Source organism: Anser anser (genome assembly GCF_964211835.1).
Source record: "Anser anser genome assembly, chromosome: 3".
Taxonomy (NCBI): domain Eukaryota; kingdom Metazoa; phylum Chordata; class Aves; order Anseriformes; family Anatidae; genus Anser; species Anser anser.
Window position 1 is genome coordinate 31,263,564 of NC_139722.1, and position 24,085 is coordinate 31,287,648.

The window sequence follows — 24,085 nt, forward strand, 5'->3', positions numbered from 1 at the left end:
GGGATCTTTTTATATACAGGTTAAACCCTTTTTCAGTCAGTCCCTGGTTCTAAGCATGGCCTTCCTGCCACACAGCCTAGAGCTGTCTCACTCTGGGATCTGCTCCCACTCATGAATTCCATGGAACACAGTTTACTTGCCCATGAAGCAAGCACACATCAAACACTGACAGTATATTGTCTCTTCTCATTATCCAAACACAGAGAAGTCATGTATGTCATCTACGACAAGGATTTGCCACTACAGTGTATGTGTTTGCTGCTGAAGGCCAGAATCCTATGCGGTGGATTAATCTTTTCAGTGGTCAGTGGCAGAGTAAGAATTCACTGATATAACCTCAGTGCTTGTGTTCTTTGACATCGCTTTTTCCTGAAACTTTCTAAATTGTAAAGAGAGAGGGGACTGGCATTGGCAAACTCCTGGGACAGCCCAGTTGGTGCGCCTTTCTGTGGGTGTATTCCATATCGTTGTTCTGTAGTGCTTACTGTGAAATTCTTGTGCTATTGAGCTTGGGGCTTTCCTAGAAATGAAGGTCATTAGAACATGTCTGGGAAGTGTTTTTATTGTGTTCATAGAGGTGCCAATTTGAATAAACTACTGTAGGTCAGTAAGAAGTGCAGTGGATAGGAATTTTGAGTTCAGGGTGAGAGGAAGACACCTGGAAAGTCCTAGTCCAGCAGTTTGGATGGAGATGTCCTAATCCACCATCCTCCCTTACAGCACGCTGATTAGTATGTGATCTGAAACAGCTTGTGAAGACATCTAGCACTGTTCCTAGGGCAGTAGTACCCATCTGAAAATGGTCCAGTTCTGAAAGGGCTTATCCACATAGTCAGTTGAAATTGAGTAAATTCCTAGATAGTGTCTGCCCTTCCCAACTCCTCCCCTCCAGCATACTTGTCAATTTTGATACTAACTCTGTCTTTTCCCTAGTGGAGAAGAAAGTTCCAATATGTTAGTTTCAGTAGCCTGTCTGAACCTAGAAGGATACCTGGTAGCCTCCAAACTTAATCACCAATTTTTACTGATCTTAGATCTCAGTATAAAGCACAATTATCTTTGTTAGAGCTACCCTATGTTACCAAACTCTCATTGCATTGATTTGAAAACCAACCAACAGTCAATGAATCCTTTCAACTTCAATGCATCACTGATAGCAAATTGCACAAGACCATGTGTGTCATGGTTGTTAATTACAAAGTTTTCATTTCAGAGGGCATCTCCTCTGATATAAAACTAAAAACCATTAAGCTTGAAATCAATGAAAAATAAACCTTTCTAACTTTATACAAATAGATATTTTTTGCTGTTTTCTGCTACTTGTAAATCCAAATTTGAACAGGTTATCAGCAGCCACTCTGATATTTCATTGAATCTTCAGAGCCTGAGCAGGATTATGTGCATCCAGCAGCTGATCCTAATGATAGTAAATTGACATTTGTTACTGAAAGAGTCAGTTGATTAAAGTCAGAGGTAGTACAGCAAACAGCTAGAAAGCTGTGTAGTTTGAACTTTCCTTATAATTCACCAGTACTTGCTACTTCCTAGCTTTAAGACTTTTTTTGTTTTGGGTGTTGCGGGGGTGCAGGTTTGGCAGTGTGAAGGAGCCATAAGAAAGAAATTACTATTCTAGGGCTGTTCCATCAGCCAGTAACTCCCACAGAGGTAACAGTATTCAGCAGGTCCACTGGAGAAATCAAACAGTGCAAACACTTACAGATGAACCAAAACATCTGCTCTCTCCCTTGATGATATAAGTCTTGCTTCTTGTTGTGTGGTGTCAGCTCTCTTAATGACTTGAAAGCTTGGAAATGCATGGTTCAGTTTCTCTCTTTTCTGTGATTTCTGCAGTGAAACCTTTCACACTGTATTCTGTCAAAACACTAATTCAACAGTAAGGGATATTTCTAGTGTCTTAAGTCACATTATTCGTGTGATTAAAGGGATGGTCTCACTGTTGACTTCTGAGAGCAAGCGAATACTACCTACCATAATGGAGCTGAATACCACATTCTCTGAGGCTTTGGCACCACTTTCTCTTTTGCTTCTGCATTTGTGCAGGTTTTCTGTACCACTTGCTATTGATGATGACCTTGTTGCATCAATAATTAAGAGATGGACAAGCAATACCCCAGACCGTTCCAGACATTCAAAATATATGATTTATTGGCAAGTGATGTACAGGAGAGTAACAGACTGTGGTTAGATCTTTTGTAATATGTTTCACGTGAAATAGGTAGCTTACTGAGGACTTTGTTGGCCAGGTTTTCAGTCACAAAGCAAAAAGGGTTTCTGTAAGTTTTCTGGTGGTTCTTCAGCCCTTGCTTCCCACTTTGCTTGTGCTCAGCTTCTCCTCCTACTGTTTATTTTGCTTCTAAATCAAATTAATAGCATCCAGGTAACTACATTTAAATGTCCTTGCCATGGCAGCATCCAAGTAAAAAACAGTTACTGGTAATTTCTGACTTTTTTCCTAGAAAATTTCTATATCCATTGATGTCATCTTTTGTTCAACCCAACATTGCTTATTCTTTTATTTACATTGTCTCATTCCAGTTTTCCACCCACCCTAATTAAATGTATGACTGAATTTGCATGTCTTTTTGTTGGGATGGGATTGGTAAGAAAGTCTATACGTATTCAAATTGGTGTTAGGCTCTATTCGAGCTCCCCCAAATTGCCCTTTTCTTCAGTCTACCCTAGTTGTTCCTTCAGGTCAGACTATGTTTCGCCTGTTTGGGAATACCTGCATTATCACCAGTACGAAGCATGACAGCTGATAAGCCCTTTTTAGGCATTTTGAATTTAATTATTAGCCTTTTCTCACTTCGTTCCCGTATGCTTGGCAGAACTCATCGTAGTACTTCTGAAGGGGTCAGCGCCAAAGACCAAAGTGTGTTGTAGGCCAAATGATTAATGTGCCATGTTTTCACTAGAATAGGCACTTATGCAAATATTGATGTATTTCTGGCAAGCTTCAATAGCTACACAGAGGAACACCACTGATCAAAAGTTATTCCACTTGTTTGAAAGGCCTTTCTACTTGAATGTCTCACTTTACATTATGGCTTCATTAAGACATTCATTAAGAGGACAGTTCTTCACTCAGGAACAGAAGTACCTCCCTTAGCTTTGAAAAGGTGCTTCAGGGGTAGAGGAGCTGTTCTGTTTTAAGTCTTTCTTGCTGGAAGACCAGACTGTTCAGTTTGATACCACACCACTTACTATGTGGAAAACAAAAACAAAAAACAAAAAACAAACAAACAAACAAACAAAACAAAAAAAAAAACAGCAAACGTGCCTCAAGGGCAGTAGTCCTTCTTTTTATTTCTTGTGCAGGCTTGGAATCAGCAATGTTTGCTCTGAAGGGTTTTACTTGCCTAGAGATCCAGATTTCCCAGCTATCTGCAGCAGGGGACAACCTCCTGTCTGAATAGTTTAGACTTAGAAAGTCACCAGAACCAACTTTGTTTGCTGTTTATTGGTCTAAGCGCTTGAAACACACATTTTAGACTACCCGATAGCTTGTTCCCATCAGATGAAAACTGAGAGGCAGCAGCAGTCAGTTGTACCATTTAGGTTATCCTTGAATAATATTCTGTGTTACTCTCATGGCAAGTTAATTCTCAGCACAGTGTATTTCACAAGTTTTAAGTGCTCAAAAGTCAGATGGAGCTCTCCTGTGATTTAATGCATTTTGATGTATGTTCTGTAGAGATAGGCTTCTGCTGCTGCTGAGCCGAGTGAGAAATGAACCATGTTTTCTGTTTTGGAAGCAAATTATACTACTTTAGCATGATATATTACTACTCAGGTTCTTAAAAACGTATTTATTGCTGGTAAAACTCTTTTGATCATGATGTCAAGGTCCCATTTGGCCCTCAACATGTGGAAAATCTTCAGAAAGGCAAAATATGGATGGCAGTAATTGAAATAATTATATATATACTGAATATACAAACAATTTTTCTCTACTGAGGAGGCTACAAAATTAATTGTATGTTAAGTGAGCTTTGTAGCCACAAAAGATTTTAAATAGAAATCCAAAGAGAATTAAAAATTTAAATTTATTATAATAACCCACAAGCTGTGTTAATAGGTCATTGGTTAATGCTGCAAGCACAGTAGGGAGCAAAAAAACAGAGGCACAGTGCTTTCAAATGTTAAAGTGCCTATTGATGCACACCATGAAGAAGTTTATTGCTATTCAAGTGTGGTTCATTAATTTATATTTTAATTAAAGAAAAAGATGTTTAAAATGCTATTTTAGGCTTGGTAGAAATAGATTGATGCAATATTGTTGCACTGAGAAAATATTTATGATAGAGTGATTAGAAAAAAGAACTTATGGAGAACAAATGAGGTGTCTGACTGCTTTTTTTGCCTGTTTTCCTTATTAGTCTTCCTTTCTTCCTTCTCTGTCATTCCTCTTATAACCCAGGTTTATCTGATTCCATCTAAGGCATATCTATTGAATTACACAGCCTTGAGAATAGTTCCTTTCTGGTCTGATTTTCATTGCAAGGCTTATTGATAGACTCAGATAGGGACCTAGAGACTGGAATGCATGAAAAAGGAAAATTTCTTGGGCAAAATATGGCTGGCTGTCAGTGGTAACGAAGGGATTTTCATAAGTCAGGAGTTGTCAGAGTACTTGGTAGACTCAAATCGTATAATGGGGCAAAAGAAAACATTCCATGCATAAACAGAAAAGAACTTATTGCTAGTCCTACTTAATATTTTAACTGGCTAATGCTCCAAATTATCTAATTGATGTGGAAAAGCATCATTAGTAATGCAGTTCTTAAAAACAACAAAAACAAAACTCTCAAATATTCACATCTTACCGTATTCACCATTCCAGTATTCACATGAGTTCTCAGAATGGCAGCAAAAGTCTTCCCCAAGTAGAACAGAGAGGGTGGCAATGAATCCTCAGCACTCGGAGGTGCTCAGAGGGTTGGGGGCTGTCACCCCTCTCCACCAGGGTCATGCCCAGAGCTGAAGCTGAAGCAGGGCAGCAGCAGCAACTGGGCCCCCCAGTACCGGGGTTAACCACTCAAACAGTGACAATGCCGAGCCCCTCACTGCCAAGTCAGCACACAGCCAGGAGGCTCCTACTAGGAATAACATGAGTGATATGGCCGGGGCTATATACTCGCTGCTTCTACCCCAGTGGCAGGAAAACACTGGAGTAATGCCACACAGAGAAGTTCCCAGGCTCATTCACAGAGTGTCTGAGGTCAGAAGAGACCTTTGGAGGTCATCTGGTCCAATGCCACTGTTGAAGCAGGGCCACATACTTTTTGGGATGAGTTTTCTCTCTCACCATTGGCAAATTCTCTGAATCTGAACTGATTGTATTCATCAACTAGAGTTCCTAATGAGTTGTCTTTTTCCAGGTCTAAATACTTCTATGACCATTTTATAATCATGAGAATATATATCTGTCTGTGCATCTAAGTTTTAATACTTCTTAGTTACGTAATTTCTTACAGGGACTACCTCTGATGTTAATTAAACAGATGGCATATGTTGTATAAAGGATGCATTCTTTATGTTCCCTACTTTGCCTTCCACTTAACCACTCTTGGAAGTCACTGTCTACAGTGCAGTCTACTGGGAACAACTCTCTTCAGAGTGCTGGCATTTCTTTCTCGATAATAATACATATTTTCTTACCTGGACATTTCTGATGCTGCTGGCGCACATACCTATGCAGAAATGAAAACTGGGAAAGCCAGTTTAGCTAAGCAACCCTTAAAAAATCTAAATAGATTTGTTTAAGGAGCATTTTGAGAACTGACTTAGGTTCTTTATTTTATCTGAATGAATATGTCCTCATTGTAGACAAGAGCAGTATTGTAATGTAGTACTCTAGCAGTGTGTGCTCTATGCCATATTCATGTCACTCTTTCTATTTATTAAATGCATTTGCTTTTATCTTACGTTAAAATCATGACCTGGTTAGTACCAAAACTTGCTGAGAATATTTTACTCCTCTCAAAATTATTTGTAGAATTTTTTTTCTAGATTAAATATTAATGTGTTACATTAATCCCACTTCATATCACGATGTAAACATATATTAAATTATTTTGTCTCTTAAATGGCAAGTGTATGTGTTTAAAAAAAATATTGTTTTAAAATTAAGTTTTTTGGTTTTATTTGAGAAGGACTGTGATCTGTTAATTTAAATAACTATCTTTCTCATTATTACCACATTTAGTCTTAGGCTATTATTGCTATACATAACTCATCAGTAATAATGTCTGATATAGATACTGTATTTTGTGTTTGCTACTAGCATAGAGCTTACAGTTCCACAACAAAAGCATTAAATAATGGCTGAATGGCACAAAAATATAAAGGTCAAGTGCTTTTGAAACTCTGAATCATCAATGTAACAAAATAATCACAAGTGTAATACTGCAGGTGGTCTCAGATGTGCAAAATTGGTTCCACTTCAAATAGATGGCTGATTGGCATCACTGGAAAAAAGCATGTTTGCTGTCTACAATCTCTTTTTAAGAATTGGGCTTGGCTTGGCTTTATGGAAAGTTGACAGAAACATTTTGGTGTTTGTCAGCCTGAGGCTGCTGAATTTCCACACTGTCTGCTTATGAGCTCACCAAAATAAACCCTGTCAAGAATATAGTAGCCATCCTGTTGTTTGCAAGATGTTACATTCTGGAAAATATGTTATGGCTTAAATACTTTATCTAATAAATATATTTTGCTATGTTGAAAAGTATTTTCACTGCTACCCTTAGCAGAAAATCTTAACAGTAGACTTAAAGCTCAATGTACTAACGCTGAATGTTATTATACTGAGTGTACCTCATAACCGATCATGCCTTCATCCTACTGTCAGCTTTCACCGCTGCCAGCATATATTTCTGTAGGTTTTAGTAGTTGTAAGCAAATGCAATTTTTTATTTGCCTTCTTAATAATTTATTTACATAAACTTAGAAGGCTCAGTTGCAGTGTGTGTTGGGAGTTGGTATGCTCTTGTTGAGGTATAAAAAGAGATTTATGTAGGGATGGATGTAGGCCTGTTGGTGCGGAACCCTGTTTTAAATTCTCATTTTATACCTTTGGTATCTGCTATGTGAGAAAGTGAAAATGATGCATGTTCGCTTTTGTAAAGCACTTTGAGACCTGCAGATGCAAAGGAAAATACCACTATGCAAAAGATAGGCCAAAAAGACTTAAAAATGCATTTGCCTTATTTTTTTTTCTTTCTTCTGTCCTGCTGCCTGTGTGAACTCTTTTGTAGGTCATACAACATGTAATATCTGATCTTTAAGCTTACTGAACAAAAGTTTGAGAAACTAGAGCCTTTCAGACTGTGGTTATTGAAATCACAGTTACAAGATAGAGTCATAACTTAATGGTCTAATTTGCAATGGTAAATGATTGTCTACAAGGCAGGGGGTCCATCTGCACTTAATGAAACAGAAATGTAAACACAGTGTGGTTAACTAGTTAGTAAGTCATATAGTTAAAGGCTTCCGGACGTGTACCAGGCCGTGTAATTTTAGCCTATACGGTATATAAAAATACACTACTGGATGTAACAAAGCAGTTGTGGTCTATTAAAATACTTGCAAGTGGCATAAGGGAACAGAGTGTGCACAGATAAAGCTGTCATTCCGTGGATGATAAGCCAAGCTAACTAGGGGCCAGTTCAGCTTCTTGCTCTCTCATATTAGTAGTGGGGTCATGCTATCTGCACACGCAAGATCTTGTGCTGCTTTTGAGGCAGAAGTAACTTAGCATACCTGTATTAAGGATCCTTCCAATATTGCAAAAAATAGGACATAAAAAATGGCTGATATGCTCCTCCAGAACATTGCTGCTTCTGATCAGTGGTGTAAGATCAGATGGGTTGGTGCTCTGCACCTGAGTGCATCTTGTTTTGGTTTATTTGCTCAGCTCATGTTATAAAAGAAGGAGTTTTGAGCCAGGTTGCACAGATGCACTTGCTTTATGATGGCTTCTGTGAATAGATTTCAGGAGCTTACAATGGAGGGCAAGGAAGATAGGTAAGTTTTATGGGTAGGTGAAAAGCAACATGAATAGCATTAGGATACAACAGCTTGTTTCAGAGGATACATCATTCTGCCTTCAGAAGAAGGTAACAAAGAAATCTGACCTGTAGCACTTGAATTTATTTATTTATTTACTTCCCTTGAGGCTAAAAGCAAAAATATTGAATTCTCAGCACCTTCCTTAGACTGCAGTGCAGAGCCCTGGATTTGATCCATGGGCTCCCTGGGTAGAGCATAAGGAGAGTTAAGCACTTCAGAGTACGCTGTGCTGAGTCAGGAGCTGCTGAGTGCAGCCTGAAGGGAACGGTGAAGAAAACACACATTCTAAATCCTTCCTTTACCGTGGATTAAATGTTTAATAAATGGCTGGTCTGGGATATAGCAAATATTCTTGCTGTGTACTTTAGGGTCTTCTTGCCAATCTTGATGTTCCTTTCTTAACTTCAGAAAGGTTAATGACATCATTAGGAAGAGAAGTACTGCATTTACACTGAAAAGATGAATGTACTTAGAGTACTCTGTCTGTGAAGCTCTTTCAGTTGTTTTTTTTTTTTGTGTGTGTGTCTGTATGTGGTGGTGGTGTTTAAGCTTTACAGCAGTGGTTGTCTAGTGGTGCTGGTTTCTAAGATGCATAGCTGATGTCATTGTACTGTAACTACATTACTTAAAGTCACTTTAAACCTGATAGAGACTTAGGATGTAACATAAGAAATTGTTGGGCACTTTACACAGTGACTGTCTCATGTAAAATGCAGGAACAGTCATCTGGATAGGAGCCTGGTCTCCTAGCTCTCCAAAAACAGACCAGGCTGCTGGGATGCAGATCACTTGTGCATTTCTTAACGTTCCTCCTGTAAACTTTGGAACAATTGTACATCCCCTAACAACCAGTGTGCTGCACAGGCTGGGAATACCCATAAGCTGGGGATGGCACAGGACATGTCTTCTGTGACCCACACAAAGCCTTTCTGTTAGACTGTTGAATTAAAAATCTCCTGTCTGATATGTTGCAGATGAAAAAGAAGTCACTGCAGCACTGTACATGTATCCTGTTTGAGAAGATCGTGAGAAATTGGCGTTTGTTACTACAGAGTGGGTTTATTGACAAAGTCAATGAACTTTGCCTAATACTAAGAAGTTTCTGCATATTTTGAATATCAAAAGTTCCCAGGGCCCTGCTTCTTAAAAAATTCGACACTTTGTGAGTTTAGAGGTTGTGGGCACTTCCTCAGCAGGGGCTTTTAGGTTTGCAGTTTTGGATTTGGGCACCAAACTTAAGTCTATATCCTATTTTAGGAAGCAATTATTTGTGTAAATGTGGCTCTTGTGCTTCTTCATGCACTCCTTTCATTCAAAGAACAACTTGATGGTTAATTAGTTTCAAATCAGTGACATTCTCTTCATAAGGTAGTGAATTACTGCAAAAAAGGCTGTAGAATTTTTTGTTCCCTAGGGAAGTTTCACCCTTTGGTACAAGTAGACAAAACTTACATTTTTTTTTAGAATAAAAGACTGTAATACGGTTTACTGCTCTCCTTATCCTCTAGTGTCTACCTGGCTTTGACTTTTAAACTTTGTAATACATACGTAACATTACTGAGCAAAGTTTGTGTGCTATGTATTTATTTCAATCATTTTTAAGACTCAGCATCCAATTTGCAGCTGCTGGGAGCTTCCACACCTCTCCTGATCAGTCAGTGATTTGTCTCTTAAAACTAAGATTTTCTTTCCGATTGCTTACAGTTAGGGTTTTGGTTGCTTTAAGGGAGTGACAGGGAGGGAAAGCGGGACTGACTTTAAACAGTGTCTTTTAAAAATATTGTGTGCATGTGACTTTCAGACCAAGAAAGTCATTATTACATGCACTTCCTCAGAGTTGAATGAACTTGACGCATTGAATTTGGACCTGCTTGGCCTAACTCTAATGTCACAATGGATTCCCTTGAAATCAGCAGACCTGTTTTTTATAGAAACATACATTTGCAAGTGTTTGTCAGATCAGGGTCTTAAATGATCTTGTAAGTGCTTAAAAAGTACTTATTTTTTTCAGATTTTAGTCTTACATGTATGGCACCCTCCTCCATAGTTGTTACATTGCTAAGCAGACAAAACCAGGTCTGCATGGGTTGGAAACACTTTTCTGTTGAATCAGTTATGACCTGAGTAGTAGTTAACAATCTTAGATGTCTTCAGAACTTCTAACTGAATAATTTGTTTTGTAGGGTGAGATGGGTGCAAAAGGACAGGATGGTGTTGCTGGTCTTCCTGGCGAAAAGGTATGTTCTTGTATAGAAGTATGTAACAGGGAAATGCTCACTCTGACAGCAGCTTATCTATAATTACATACATAAATGTGAGGATAGAACGTGTCTGCTGTTAGAAGACTAGCTTCTGCTATGTACACTGCCAGCTTTTTGTAGCACACTCCAACCAATAGTATTCTCTGCACGTGTGCTTTTGTTTTTTTTCTGGGATGGAGGCTAGAGGGATGGGAGGATATACAGAAGCAAGGGAAGCCCACCCAACTAGTAGAGCAGGAAGGAGATAGTCTATCAGGCCTGTCACGCAGAGAGGTGGAGGAGAAGGCAGGTCAGCTTGGCTGGCTCTGTGCGAGGACAACTCTACACCAGCCCATAGCAGGTGGTGACACCAGCAGCTAACATAGCTGCCCTGCCATAGGAATGTTGTCCTCATGCCCAGATGGCATGGTGGACATCTGATCCAGCCTGGTCTCCAACACTTGCTGCAGCTCTTCTCAGGTAAGCCCTCCCTGCCCTTTTCTTAACACCTCAGCCTTGCAAAGGAAGCAGGAGTAAAGAAGACTGGTTGCTCTATTCTTCAATACCCTGATAACTTGAACTGCGCAGACTGTGGTCTATAGGCCCAGAAAAGAGTTCTTATGCTCTCAACAGGCTGCTTGATAGAGCTTTGAGGTAAACACCACTGATTTCTAAGCAAATAACCATAGCTAAGAAAGCTTATCAACCTCCCTGTGTATTCAAGAAGGTAAGTTTCACTTCATTTCAGGATGTTACCCATTCACTTTGTCCAATTTAAGGCAGTCGTACAGATTTGTTGAGTTCAGAGCTAGTTACCTGTATTAGAGGAAGTGCACTAGTCCAAAATCCTGATATCTTCAGTATAGAGGACAGCCCTCATAACACTGAGGAAACACTATGTTGCTGGAGATTATAATCATTTCACCTCTTGTGATTTTTTTTGTTGTTGTTCCACCTATTAGCTGAAAACCACTTAATACATAAATGGATGAAGATTTCCAGATACATGCATTAGTCCATTGCACAGATTTTTTTATTATTTTTTTTTCAGTGGTATCTGTAACATCCTGATTTAAGTCTTCATCCCTCAATACTGTCAATTTAGGTTCTTTTTTATCTTGCACTTCAAGTTTCTGTCCTTTCAGCACCATAAGCAAGTATTCCTTCTTAAGGCAGCTGTTGCTGTGGTAAGCTCAAAATTTCAGTATTGCACTTGATCGTTGACAAACCCCTTTCACAAGTATGCAGCATTTTAGTAATGGCACAGTTTTGTTTATTTAGTAATTATCAACATTTCTAAGCACTGAAACAAGCAAGAATTTCACTTCAACTGTGAGATTTAAAATCTGTAATTACCAGGATATAGAATTATGAAATTGTCTTTCATTTTTACTTACTATTTCTTTCTCAAACTATGTTTTTGTTAAAAATAGGAGCTAGATACATGATATTACAAAAGAGAGGAGTTAAAATAATGGCATTTGCTGCTTATGCTAAGTTATGTATGATAAAAAAGTGGAGAGCAGGCTGCAAAGATGTTCAAAGGACCTTATAGTGTTGAGGAAGTGAATCATAAAGTGGCATGTAAAACTCAGTGAAAATAACCATAAAGCGATGGAAGGAAAAACAAGCCAAAACTTACGTATTTCATATTGGACTCTGGATTAGCTATTACTGTTCATGAAAGTGATCTTGAGATTAGAGGTCAATGAAAACATACACTCACTGTTAAGTACTAGCCAAATAAATAAATTGAATTTAGTAAAGATTAGGGAAGAGAATGGAGAACAAAGAAAAGGCATTTTAAATTCAGTACTGTTAATAAAACTGTCTTGTGATATATCTTGAATGCTGTATACAGTTCTGGTTCCTACATCTCAAAGTGGATATAATAGCATTGGAAAGGTTCAGAGTAGGTGTCAAGAGTAATCAGGAGCATTGGGCATCTTCCAATTAAGACGTGGCAATGTGGACTTCAGTTTGAAAAAGTCACAGCGGAGGGGAAATGTGTTGCATTCTATAAAAGTATGTTCTATAAAAGTATGTGTGGAACAGAAAATATTAATAGGGATTGTATTTATTTATTTCACACTCTTCCATTGAGAGAACTAGAATATCAAGTTATCTGATAGCAAGTTCTGAAAGGATAGAAAGGATAGGTATTATATCCTTCTGCTTATAACAAAATCAAAGTTGGAACTCTGCCACAGGATTTAAATCATTTGAAAAAACTGATTAGAAAGTTGGTGAAATAAAAATCCATGGAGGGTGTCAAAGATAGACAACACTGCTTCCCTGAAAGTTCTTGAACTCTAAGATGCTGAAGTCTGGGAAACGCACTGGGAAGTCTCTATGGTTGCCCTGTTGTTATACTTTCCATAAGCATCTGTTGTTGCCAAAATTTTGGAGACACACTTGACCAGAGAAAGCCTCACAGAACCATAGAATCATTAAGGTTGGAATAGACCTCCAAGGTCACCTGGTCCAACTATCCCCCCACCACCCGTGTCACCCACTAAACCATGTCCCTAAACACCACGTCCAACCTTTCCTTGAACACCCCCAGGGACGGTGACTCCACCACCTCCCAGGGCAACCCATTCCAATGCCTGACTACTTTCTGAGAAGAAATTTCTCCTAATTTCCAACCTTTGATTTGATCCAGTTAGACGGTTTTTACTTTACTGTGCTCCCCTTTGTGAGCTAGTGAGAATAAATTGTTGTCTTTCTTGAAAATTACCAAGTGACATTGCTTTTCCAGTAAAAGTTGTTATTGCAGTTTCCATGCAGTTTCCATGGTTAATACTGTTTGGGTTCCTTTTTTTTTTTCTTTTTCTTTTCTTTTTATTTTTTTAGTGCCTTGCCGATTCACTGTGAGGCGAAATCCCAAAGCTCCTGTTAGTTTATATAAGGCTCAGCAGTCAGATCGTATTTAATCTTGAGACACTGTACTTATCCTGAACAGTATACTTTTCCTGAACAGTATAGCTCTTTTAGTTCAGACTACATAAAAGTCATATCACTGTTGCAAATTAAAAATGAACTACTGTGGAATCTGAAACTGGCAAGACCAAAAGCTGTTTAATATATATATATATATGTTTATTTTGTACATACATAGCTAGATGAAACTGAGATACAGCCACCTGGTTTATGCTAGCCTGAGTTGTCATGTCTATGTAGAGTAATATAGGGCTGGATGGAATTATTAGCGTCTTTATGGAGGTTGAATCACTTTATTTTCCTTATATTATGAAAGGTATTAACATGCTCTGTCTCTGAGCTGATGCATCAAGAGCTGTGTGAATTTGTGTGTCTGCTATTTTTGAGCTCTTCTGGGGTGTTCTGGATGCTGGAAATGTACATGGATTCAAAGACAACTGAACAAAGTAAAGGAAGAAAAATCCTCTGATAACTGCTAAGTACAAAGGCATCTCCTATATTTCCGGAAGGGGAGGCGCAGATCGTGGAATGCTGAGGGAACATTCTCAGGAATTAGCACTGCTTATCCTTTTCTTACACCCCTCAATACACATTTTCTGTTAACAGAGATGTGGTTTTGTTTGACTGGGACGTCTAATTTATGTTTTTCTGCAGTTTGTGCAGATATGATCCTGTCACTAACTATTCAGGAAAAAGAAAAAAAGAAATGATACAGCTATTTTGTATGTAAATGCAGGTTGATACTTCAGAGAGAAAAAGTGCTGATGCACCCAGAAACTATCCACTACAATACTTCATTGTTCTTACTTCTTTATGTGAGGAAAAGTTCAGAGAATAAATATGTGGCAGATCTTAATCATAAAATCATAGAATCATTAGGATAATGCCATGTTGCTTTCATGTGACCTATTTTGGAACTTTACCTTGGAATGAGATAAACTGGACTATTAGAGGGACTGTTTCTCTAGAATTGATTAGCTCAAATCCACCCATCATTGTAGTGAAAGTCTAAAGCTAGAATAATCCTATCCAATCAACTTTATTACTTGAGAGAATTTTACCTCCCCAGAAAATGCCCCATGATTGTGTACTTCATTTTCAAAATTTACATAGACAATGAGAAGTTTTCAGATTTTGTAGGCAAGTCTGTAAAGCTTCCTTTGTATATGGCCTTGAGTTTCAGGGATCTGAAGTGTGAAAATAGATTGTGTTCCTCATACATCTTCAGTCTCTCTTCAAATGTGATGTTTGGCCTTCTGTCATTTGCAGGACACGTTATAGCTGACAATAATTTGCAGGTGGCCCTTGATGCAGCCAGAACAATTTCTCATTCACTGAATGCTGCAGTGGTTTTGCAACAGTTGTACTGGATAATACTTGCAGATCTAAATGGTGTAGACTGGTGAGAGGTTCTGCCATCTGAGAGGTTGGACCTTCTGTGTGCTAATCCAGAGAACAAAGTTTAAGTCTTGATGACTCCAGAGTGACATAAGAATAACCTTAACACACCTGTTTCCTAAAGAAAACAGATGTCTGTTCAGGCAGTTCTGCGGTTCTGTTTTTTTCTACTGTAATTCTTGTAAGCTGCCAACATGAAAAGCAAGGTTTCCGCTGACTGACAACACCCCACTCCACAACCTGCTTGTCAAGTCATCTGCCTTCAGGGCAAAAGCAGTCAGTCTGACAGTACTAGTGACCAGCCTAGAGAGTGAAAAATCAAATGCAGTCCCTGTGGAGCCCTACCGCAGGCCCTCAAAGTCAGAAGGCAGTAGATCACAGACACCGTCACAAATATTTGTGTCTAACTACCTAGTTTCTTCTTCCCTGACCTTTTTCAGGGAACTTTCCTAAGAGATATTTTTAAAATAGTAGGTCTTACCTAGGACAACAGAAGGAATTCTTAAAAGTATCAGAGGAGAGACTTCTGTGGTGGTGGTGGTTTATAATCCTAAAAAATAAGACAGCAATAGTCCTCTCTTGGAAGGAAACTGACTTCAATTGTAGGCTACTGGAAGATATGGAAAACATTGCCATAATCCCCTTCCTGCAATCAGGACTGATTTGTGACTCAGCCTTCTGGGCAAAATTTGTCAGCATATGTATCTAGTCATGATACAAGAGCTGAAATGTTGTGGTAAATCAGAATCACTATGTGTCTGAGTCCTTATGCCTTGGCTGGTTTGAAGGTCTTCAGCAAAGGCTATGAGGATAGAACAAACACTTGTCAAAGAAGCAGTGTGTTAGCGTACTTTATTCTTTGGCGATTAGCAAGTGAAATTTTCTTTGGATACATTTCTTAAGCTATTTAGTACAACTGGATTGCAGCCAGAGTGCTGGCTGTATGGCCTGAGAATAAACATGCTGAAATTAAATCTGCTCCTGAAGCAGAGGTTTGAGGAGACTGGAGTGCTCTAAGGTGTAGGATGACAATTGCCTATCTGCTTCACGTCAGGTTTCACAAGGTTAACAAACCTGGTCTAGCAGTTGGAGTAATCTCATTACGACAAGAACTGCTTGCTCTGCTGTTCAAAGTAGTCATTAGATACTGTTTGTGTGTGTCGCGTTACCACTGATGAAATCTGAGCAAGGTTGTTACATTTTCTGGGAAGTATCCTATTAAAAAACACACAAACAAACAAAAACACAACACTGTTTTCCTAGTGTTCCTGTCATACTGAAATGGTGAGAGGACTCTCCTGTTGGTGAAACCCACAGGCTTCTCCTTTACTGCCGTGATGGTCTTATTGATTACTTACAGATTGCATTTGTCCAGGGCCTTTCCATAGCATGTACTGGGGGATGGACAGAGGTAAGGATGATCAACTTCACTGCTGTACTTTCTGTGTTGGAAGAGAACAGGGTTAGTCTCTCTGCTATTCCAGTCCAGCAAACCATCAGACTTTGCAGTAAGCGTATCCTGTGTTCACCCTTCTTTTGCGGTATACTTCTAGATAGTCTGACAACTTAAGGGGTTGTACACTGTGAGCTATGGCTGGAAGATCAAGTATTCCGTTCTTAAGAATGCATTCTTAGACCATTTCTGAGGTTGCCACCAGACCTTCTCATTCTCCTTTACAGGGAGTTTGTTCTGTCCCTTTCCTTTCCTGAGCTTCTTGTAAATTTGAACAAACTGGGTTTGATTTGTAGCTGTATACAGAGCTCAGCTCTGTATAGCTGAGATTTTTCTGTTTTCTGTGCTTCTTGTTTCACTTATCCAAGCAACTCAAGTCTTTTCCTTGTGTTTGCTCCTGGGTCTACAGTACCATGACAGTGAAGCTCCAAATTAAAACTTTATTTATGTCCTGGACACTAGGTAATGTACTCCTGTTTGTTTGATTGTGTTTTGTCTTGTGTTGTGTTTTGCTTAACATGGTGGTTTCATACTGATGGGCAGCTAAGTCCCACCATGCCACTCTCATGATCTCCCTCCTCTACAGAACAGAGAAAATATGATGGGGGGGAGGGGAACTCATGTTTTGAGGTAAGGAGCAGTCTAATTAAAGGAAAAAAAAATAAAATCAAAGGGCATGTGGAAGCAAAAGGAAGAAAAAAAAATTATTTAGCCCTGCCCCTTTTTAGCCCATCAGCAAGCAATGTTCAGCCATGTCTTGGGAATCAGGGCCTCAGTACCCACAGCAGTTTCTTGGGAAGAGAGATGCTTTCCTATTGAGAGTTGTCCCTCACCCCACGCTTGTATTGCTGACCATGATGCCATACAGTATGGAATATCCCTTTGGTCAGTTTGGATCAGCTGTTGTCATGCCCCCTACCCACGTTTTGCCTACCCCCAGCCTTTGGACAGGAGGGAGTTGGAGAGCTAGCCTTGATGCTGTACTAGCACTGCTCAGCAGTAGCCAGAACATCGGTGTGATACCAGTGCTTTTCTAGGTGTAAGTGCAAAGCACTGCACAGTATGGGCTGCTGTGGGGAAAGTTAACTCCATCCCAGCCAGACCCAGTACAGTTAACTGCAGGAAAATCTTTAAAAAGATGTACTTCTCTGGTAAATGCGGCGAGAACTTATCCTTGCTGCAGGTCTCTAATGTGATGCTTTCTGAAATGGTAGACTACTTCCTAGAACTTAAGCACAGTAAGCAGCCTGAAGCAGTCAAGATGAACCTGCCAGCTCTGTTGGCATATTGTTTTAGGAATAGACCAGTCTCCGTGTACGAGGGTTTTTCTAGTTCTGAGAGAGAGTTTGCCACCATGGCATGTAGGAGAATACATATGTTATGGGTCCTACTAGCCCAAAAGCTCTTAGGCTTTTGAGGATGAGCTGATGGCAACATGTCTCAAAAGATATAAGCTGCTGAAGGTGAATGATTGGCTCTATTCTTGACCATTCCGTATTTGTCTGTTTTTTTTTTTTATTATTATTATGGAAATACTTTTTCTTCTTTCTCTACTACATTCTGTAAAATACAACTGAAGTTGCCAGAAATTTAATTCAGAAGATCCAGATGACTTACCAAACCAAAATACATTTTTGTCTGTTCCCCTGTAGCCAAGCTTCTAGAATAATTGCTTTATTTTAGTCCATAGTATAGATTTCATCGTGATGGTGATCATGCACCTATATTTGTTAAAGTACATTTTGTGAAATACTTGTAACTCCATTCACTTTTAATACCTGACTTTCAAATCGTTTAGCTTTACTGTTGTATTTTTTGCATTATTTTTTCCAATCTAGATTATGAAGAGACATCCTAAAACATTAAATATTTTGAGTAAGCTCATTAAAATACCTTTTTTTTTTTTTTGCACACTAAGCCTGTAGAGGTAGCGAAATATTCAATATGCTGTGCCTTTGCTACTGCACTGTGTGGTTACTCCCAAAGTATACTACTAAAATAAACAGTTTAGACAGACTGAAAAGAGAAAGAAATGCTTATATGAATAAAAACAATGTTTATCATCACACAACTTAGATTTACATTCAAAGTCAGACCAGAGAAAAAAACTAAGTGTACGTTTCAAGAGCTCTACCAACTGTACAAGTGCTATTTGTACTTCCAAGAGTGATGAAGATGAGATTAGGTTCACGTGTGACTGTACAGTAGGTATCTGCAAAAGAATTGTTCCCTTTTTTGTTCACTTGCATCTATTTGTGGTGATGGCCAACAAATTATACACAAACTCACATATTTTATGATCTGGAAGACAACAGGACTAGAATATATAATGTTGTTTGTTGGTGGGTAGTGTTTTTCTCATTTAATGAGTTAAATCTGTAATCTGAAATCTGTAATTTCAGTTTTCTCAAGTCCATTAACAATGTGCTTTCTTCACGCTTTCAGAGTCTTAGCTGAGTCTGAAACCAAGCACTGACCATTTTGTTCTCATTAAATTTGATTATCCTTCTGCAGTAGAGTTTTCTTTTGTACAAGTCAGGAAATGATTAGCAAAAGGGTTCCCAAAATGTGATATGGATACCATTTGTGGTGTCAAAACAATGTGTTAACACTTCCTGAACTGCCTCCTTTGCATTGCCTGGTGGAAAGAGTTCTGTTTTCCCTTAATGGTGCCTGAGAAAGTGAATTTGAAAACGGCTATGAAACATGATACTCTTTTTGTTTTATTTTTTTATTTTATTTAAATAAGTGACTGTTGCAGAATTCAGAAGCTCAATAAAATGCATGGCTTAGAAATGGCCAGTGCTTTGTTTTCCAAATATATGCATTATTTGAAAGTTTTAAGGGGAAAAAAACAGACATGCAAGTACAGTGTGCATCTTCAGATTACTTTCAGAGGTAGTTTTAATACCCATCTCCATACTGAGTTATTCCAGGGTCAGATCTTCAGGGATAGCTTTTTTAGAACAAAATAGAGTAGCCAGTTGGAAGGGACCTGCAGAGATCATCAAGTCCAATTGCCTGGTCACTTCAGGGCTAAACAAAAATTAAAGCATATTATTAATTACATTATCCTAATGCCGCTTGAACACTGGAAACTTGTTAAATGTACATCCAGATCAAATTGTGTCATCATGAAGATCCTTGTGATCATTGAACTGCTTTCCCCATTTCTCCAACTAGACCATGGAAACCCTGTCTAGAACTTTACAAGGCCTGTTTGAGTTTGTAGAAGAGTCATGGACACATAGCCTATTATGCCAGTCCAGCATATGCTCCTAGAGCATCTTGCATTCACGCAGGCATGCAAATCTGAAGAGACATTGGTGTTGAGCTTCCAGTGACACGGTCTTTTCCTTGCAGCTGTCTTGAAAGATCTCTGCACACAGTGTCTTCCACTTCTCATGTGCTGTACAGATCCTTGACAGGGGTCAAGGTATTTCCAACGTAGCTCATCAGCATCCCTGAAAAAGCTTCCAAAAATGCATGGGGAGCACTGGATATGTGCTGCTTAAAGCCATCTTCCTCATTTTGTCTGTTACTCAGTGTAATCCAATTTCTGAGCTCCTATCATCGCTAATCAGTTACATTTCAACATTTTTAGATCAAGTATGGTGATAATTTGTACAAGTTATACAGCTTCTGAAAAATCCGTCCGTTCCTTTACTTTGGAGTCTGCAACAAAGACTGAAGAGTATAATCAGTAGTATAGAAAGAAATATTTGACAACAGAAACATTTTCAAAGTATAAGGAAAATTATGAGCTCTATTAGCATAAGGCTGAAAAATTTCAATAGGAAACAAGGTGTAATTTTTTAAAAACGAGGTTTGATGGGCTAACAAGTAAATATTAAAAAGAGAGAGAGAGAGAGAGAGTGGCTTTACCGTTGGAAACTTTATTATCATTATATTAAAGCCTTGACTTTGAGAACTGCTGGCCGTCAGGTGGTTGGATCTCGTTTATTGCAGTAACAAATCTGGTATGTGTTTCCTGTGTTCTTTTTGTGTTTTCAGTGATATCTTTGAGTATAATTAATGCACATCTGATTTTAAGACATAAATGTATGTGAAAAGAGTAGTTCTCTATAGCTTTCTGATTCATGAATACACTCTCTAAAAATCCTGCTGGGCAAACACTTTAGACCACTATGTTTTCCAAAACTTGCTTCATTGCTTCAGCATGTATATTTCTTGCTCTGCTCTCTCTTTAACATTACAAGGATGTGTTTTGAATAGCCTTTGATCATAAATTTGATTCCAGAGAGCTGTCTGCTGTGCTGACTTATTTTTGCCTTATTAGGTGATTTTTGCAGTTCACAACTGCAGGAACTGTTGAGCTCCCTGGTTTTTCAGCTCCTAAAGTTACACGGCAGCAGTACGGTCGGATTCTTGCTAGCGAGCTGCGGGGCACCAGATTCCATCGCGTGCGGCGGCGCCGCTTGGTGCTGTTTCCATTCTGGAGAGAATGGTGCTAGTGACTGCTTTTGGGCGTGTGCTGCTAGTGAGCAGAGACTTCATCCTGCATTAAAGAATTGTTGTTTTTTGAGGAAAAAAAGCCTGTTTCGGTCCATTAGCTAACCCGTCACATTTTCTTCTGCCCTCTCCTAGTTTCTGTCAGAATCAGATCGGTCTCAGTAGGACAAAAGTACAAACTGTATTTGGGAAGCCAGACGCTAATGCTTGTATTGCTCAGCATCAAAGCAATAGACCAGTGTCACTGTGGTGAGATAAGAGTGGGGGCAGAAGGGGGGGGCTCTGGTATTTGAAAGGAAATTTTCATAACCAGAAAAATGTGGCCAGTCACATGGGCTCTGCAGGCAGTGACTGCTATTGTTATGTGAGGTGTGGCCAAAGAAACCAAAGGTCACCATCCATTTTATAGGGGTCTGGGCTGCTGGGAGCAAAAGGGACCGTGGCATGCTGCCATGTAGAAGAGGCTTTTGTTAGTTTGTTACATAACATGGAAGTAAAAAATAATGCAGTCGTTAAATAATGCAGTCATTAAATGCAGCTCTTTGTTCCTTAATCAGAGATTCATGAATACTCCAGCTTTGAGTCTGCATGGCTCTGGTGTGCTTAACTGCATTTGAGAAGGCTGAGTCAGGACCTTGCAGACTTTGAATGGGAGGGGGGAGGTTTAAGGAGTTTTCTTCAATTGTTTTTTTCAATTATATTTTTAAGCTGTTTTTGTGAGGTTTCTGTAGCACATGGTGTTACATTTTCATGATTTTTTTTTTCATTCAGGTAGAGACTGGAAATCTTATAACTACTATTCTCGGTTGTTGCCATCTCATAAGGTAGGGCTTTAAGAAAAATACCAGCTATTGCCAGACTTGAAATCATAAAAGTTGGCAGCAGTGTGTTGCCGGAGATAGACTAATCAGGACGGAAGGAACTTTCTGCTGTACTGCAGTGCTGTACTACTTTTCTGACACATTCTGCTTACTTGTGTTTATTTTCTTTTGAGAAATTAGTGAACTTTACTAAATATAACACTTCAAACCCAATGAATTATTGATTTGTAGTAGAATAACTTAAAAACAATGACGTATGTTACTGTTACTAATTTAATTTATATATAACATTATACTCTGCCTGATTAACAACAACTGTAGTTCCTGAAAAAGTAGCTCCTGAAATTAAAAAAAAAAATTGTTAGCCTGATGTAATAGAAAATTTATATGTAGTACAAATTGTATGGAGCTTAGAGTACTGTTTGGACTAGTGACTATTAACTATTAGCTCTTTGCCCTTTTTTTGGTGGATGAGGTATATCAGTCATATAATTATTTTAAATCCAGCTCACTTGGATTTTTAATGTCAACAAACATACTTTCTCCCCCCAAAATGTAAAAGTTATAATGTAGGTTTTATATTCCAAATTCCATGTAAGTTGCTTTTTATTTTCATTCATAGATACCAAGCTGTTGGATATGCAAACTTATTTATCCATACAGTAAAATCATTCACAGGTACAGAAGAACAGGGTGTACTCCTTAAATTGCCATGGCTAGTCGGTATTTCTCAACACCTAAGATTCATACTGCATGCTTCAAGCCTGAATCGATCAGATCAATGTGACGTGCTAAGGCTGGGCCAAGTCTTGTCTAATCAGCAGTCAGCACTGTTGCTCTGGCATGAGGCTCCCAAAAATAGAAACATAAGAAGTCAAACAAGTAAGTGGAAGGGCACTAAAAGAAAAAGTGCTGCTAATTCCACTGTTGACTTTCTGTCTAATGGATTCTTGTTCCCAGGCCGGGCTAAGTAAAGCAACTGGCGTGGGGTGTGTTTCTGCAGATGGCTCAGCAGTGACACACACAGCCCAGCTGGTTGACAGGTGTTTGATTTGTATTTAAAAGCACCTCACACAGGACGGATTTTTTTCACAGATACCGAGAAGCTAGTCAGCTGATGCTTTTTGTTCAGAGTTTACTCCCCTTTCACTGTTCTCCCTCTTTGTTGTGAATGGTAGTTCTCCTGTTTCTCCTTAAAAATGATGGTAATACAGTTTTAGTCTGTTAAAAAAAATAAAAAACAAAAAAATTCCCTCAGACACTAAATGGGAGAAATTAATCCATGCTAATTTTATTTAATAGTTGGAACCTGCTACCTTTACATGTGGAAGATGCACATTTTCTCTATAGCTCCTGCCAATAGGGTTTCAAGAAATGTTTATTTAGCTGTCCATTTGTCACAATGCACATTCCCACATAGAACAGGGATGGAAGGAGAATGCAAGACTTCTGGGTATGGCAGTTACATACTGTGTTTGCCTCTTCCCTTAACATAAGAAAGTCTTGGGACTTTCTTGTACAGAGTCTTGCATAAGCCTGGAGTGAAAGAAATTCCCTGCCCAGAAAGGTGTACAGTACTGATGAGATACAGCCAGGGCTATGAGGGAAGAGTGAAGGTCAGAAAGTACTTAATGGATGAGAATAAAAAGTGTACAATGCTAATCCTTACTGCTTTTATTGTAAGCTACACACAAGACTCTGTATAACTGAAGAGAGATTGTCTCAACTGTAGTCTGTTTAATTCAGTTTAAGGTTTTTGTTCAAATAACGGTGAGTGGAAGAAATGATGATCTTTGTGACATTTGTTAGTCACTGCCATAGCAAGCAACTCTTCTGGCCAAACCAGCATTGGAAATAGTAGAGTATCAGGATGCTCTTATAAATAATCTTTGATTAATGTGAACTCTCAGAATCTTAGGCAATAGCATCTGTAACATAACAGTGACTATGAGCAGTTTGTCTTTTTTTCCCCCTCTATTTTTCTTCATAATTTAGTCTGAGCAATTTGTTTTCTGGTTTTCAAATCTATGAGGTGGAAGGAGATGAGACTTAAGGAACCGTTAACAAAAATAAATGGATCTTTGCAGTGATGAGGTTATAATACCAGCGTTGTGAAATAGCCAGAAGAAATACCAGACTATAGAATATAGTTTTCTGGCAGTATATCTGCTAAACTTAAGAAGAATGAGAAAGGAATGCAGCCAGAGAAATGGCTGTCAGAGTAATGTTGATTCTCTAAATAAACAATGTTTTTTAGTGAAAGGATGATTAAAAACTCTTCGTGTAGACTCTATGTCCCTTGGATAGTGGACTAGCTCTTTTTGTCAGGCATCCCAGAAGTAGGGATAGGCTAATAAGCATCCAAGAGGTCAAGAAAAAGGGCTGAAAGGAAAAGTTACAACTTTGCTAGGCTGAGATGCAGCTGTACCCATCAAAGCTGCATGGAACTGATAGCAGGAAGATATACATGGACTTATCTTTAGGAAGCAGTTCCCTGTGGTTCCTGTGCTGACATAAGATTGGTTGATACCTGGATTCACAGGTGGGAGAACTGTCTGCTGGAATTCTAAGTATATTGACTTTATAGCCTCTTAAATCCAAATACTAGTCCACTTCCAAAATATATCAAATGTCGAAAGTGAAGAGAGAGATTTCTTAAGAAA

The 24,085-nt window shown here is 38.8% G+C and overlaps 1 protein-coding gene across 18 annotated transcripts in view; it reads left to right on the plus strand.

Moving 5' to 3' along the window:
* The window catches only part of COL19A1 (collagen type XIX alpha 1 chain), a 202,734-nt gene that overhangs the window by 37,496 nt on the left and 141,153 nt on the right, over positions 1 to 24,085 (plus strand). For 14 of the 18 annotated variants that reach the window (XM_083832480.1, XM_083832466.1, XM_083832467.1 and 11 more), the window contains one exon: positions 10,278 to 10,331. The exons of the other annotated variants lie outside the window; for them this stretch is intronic. In XM_083832480.1, the coding sequence (XP_083688606.1) occupies positions 10,278 to 10,331 (54 nt within the window). The remainder of the gene's footprint in view (positions 1 to 10,277; positions 10,332 to 24,085) is intronic. 18 annotated transcript variants of the gene reach the window in all.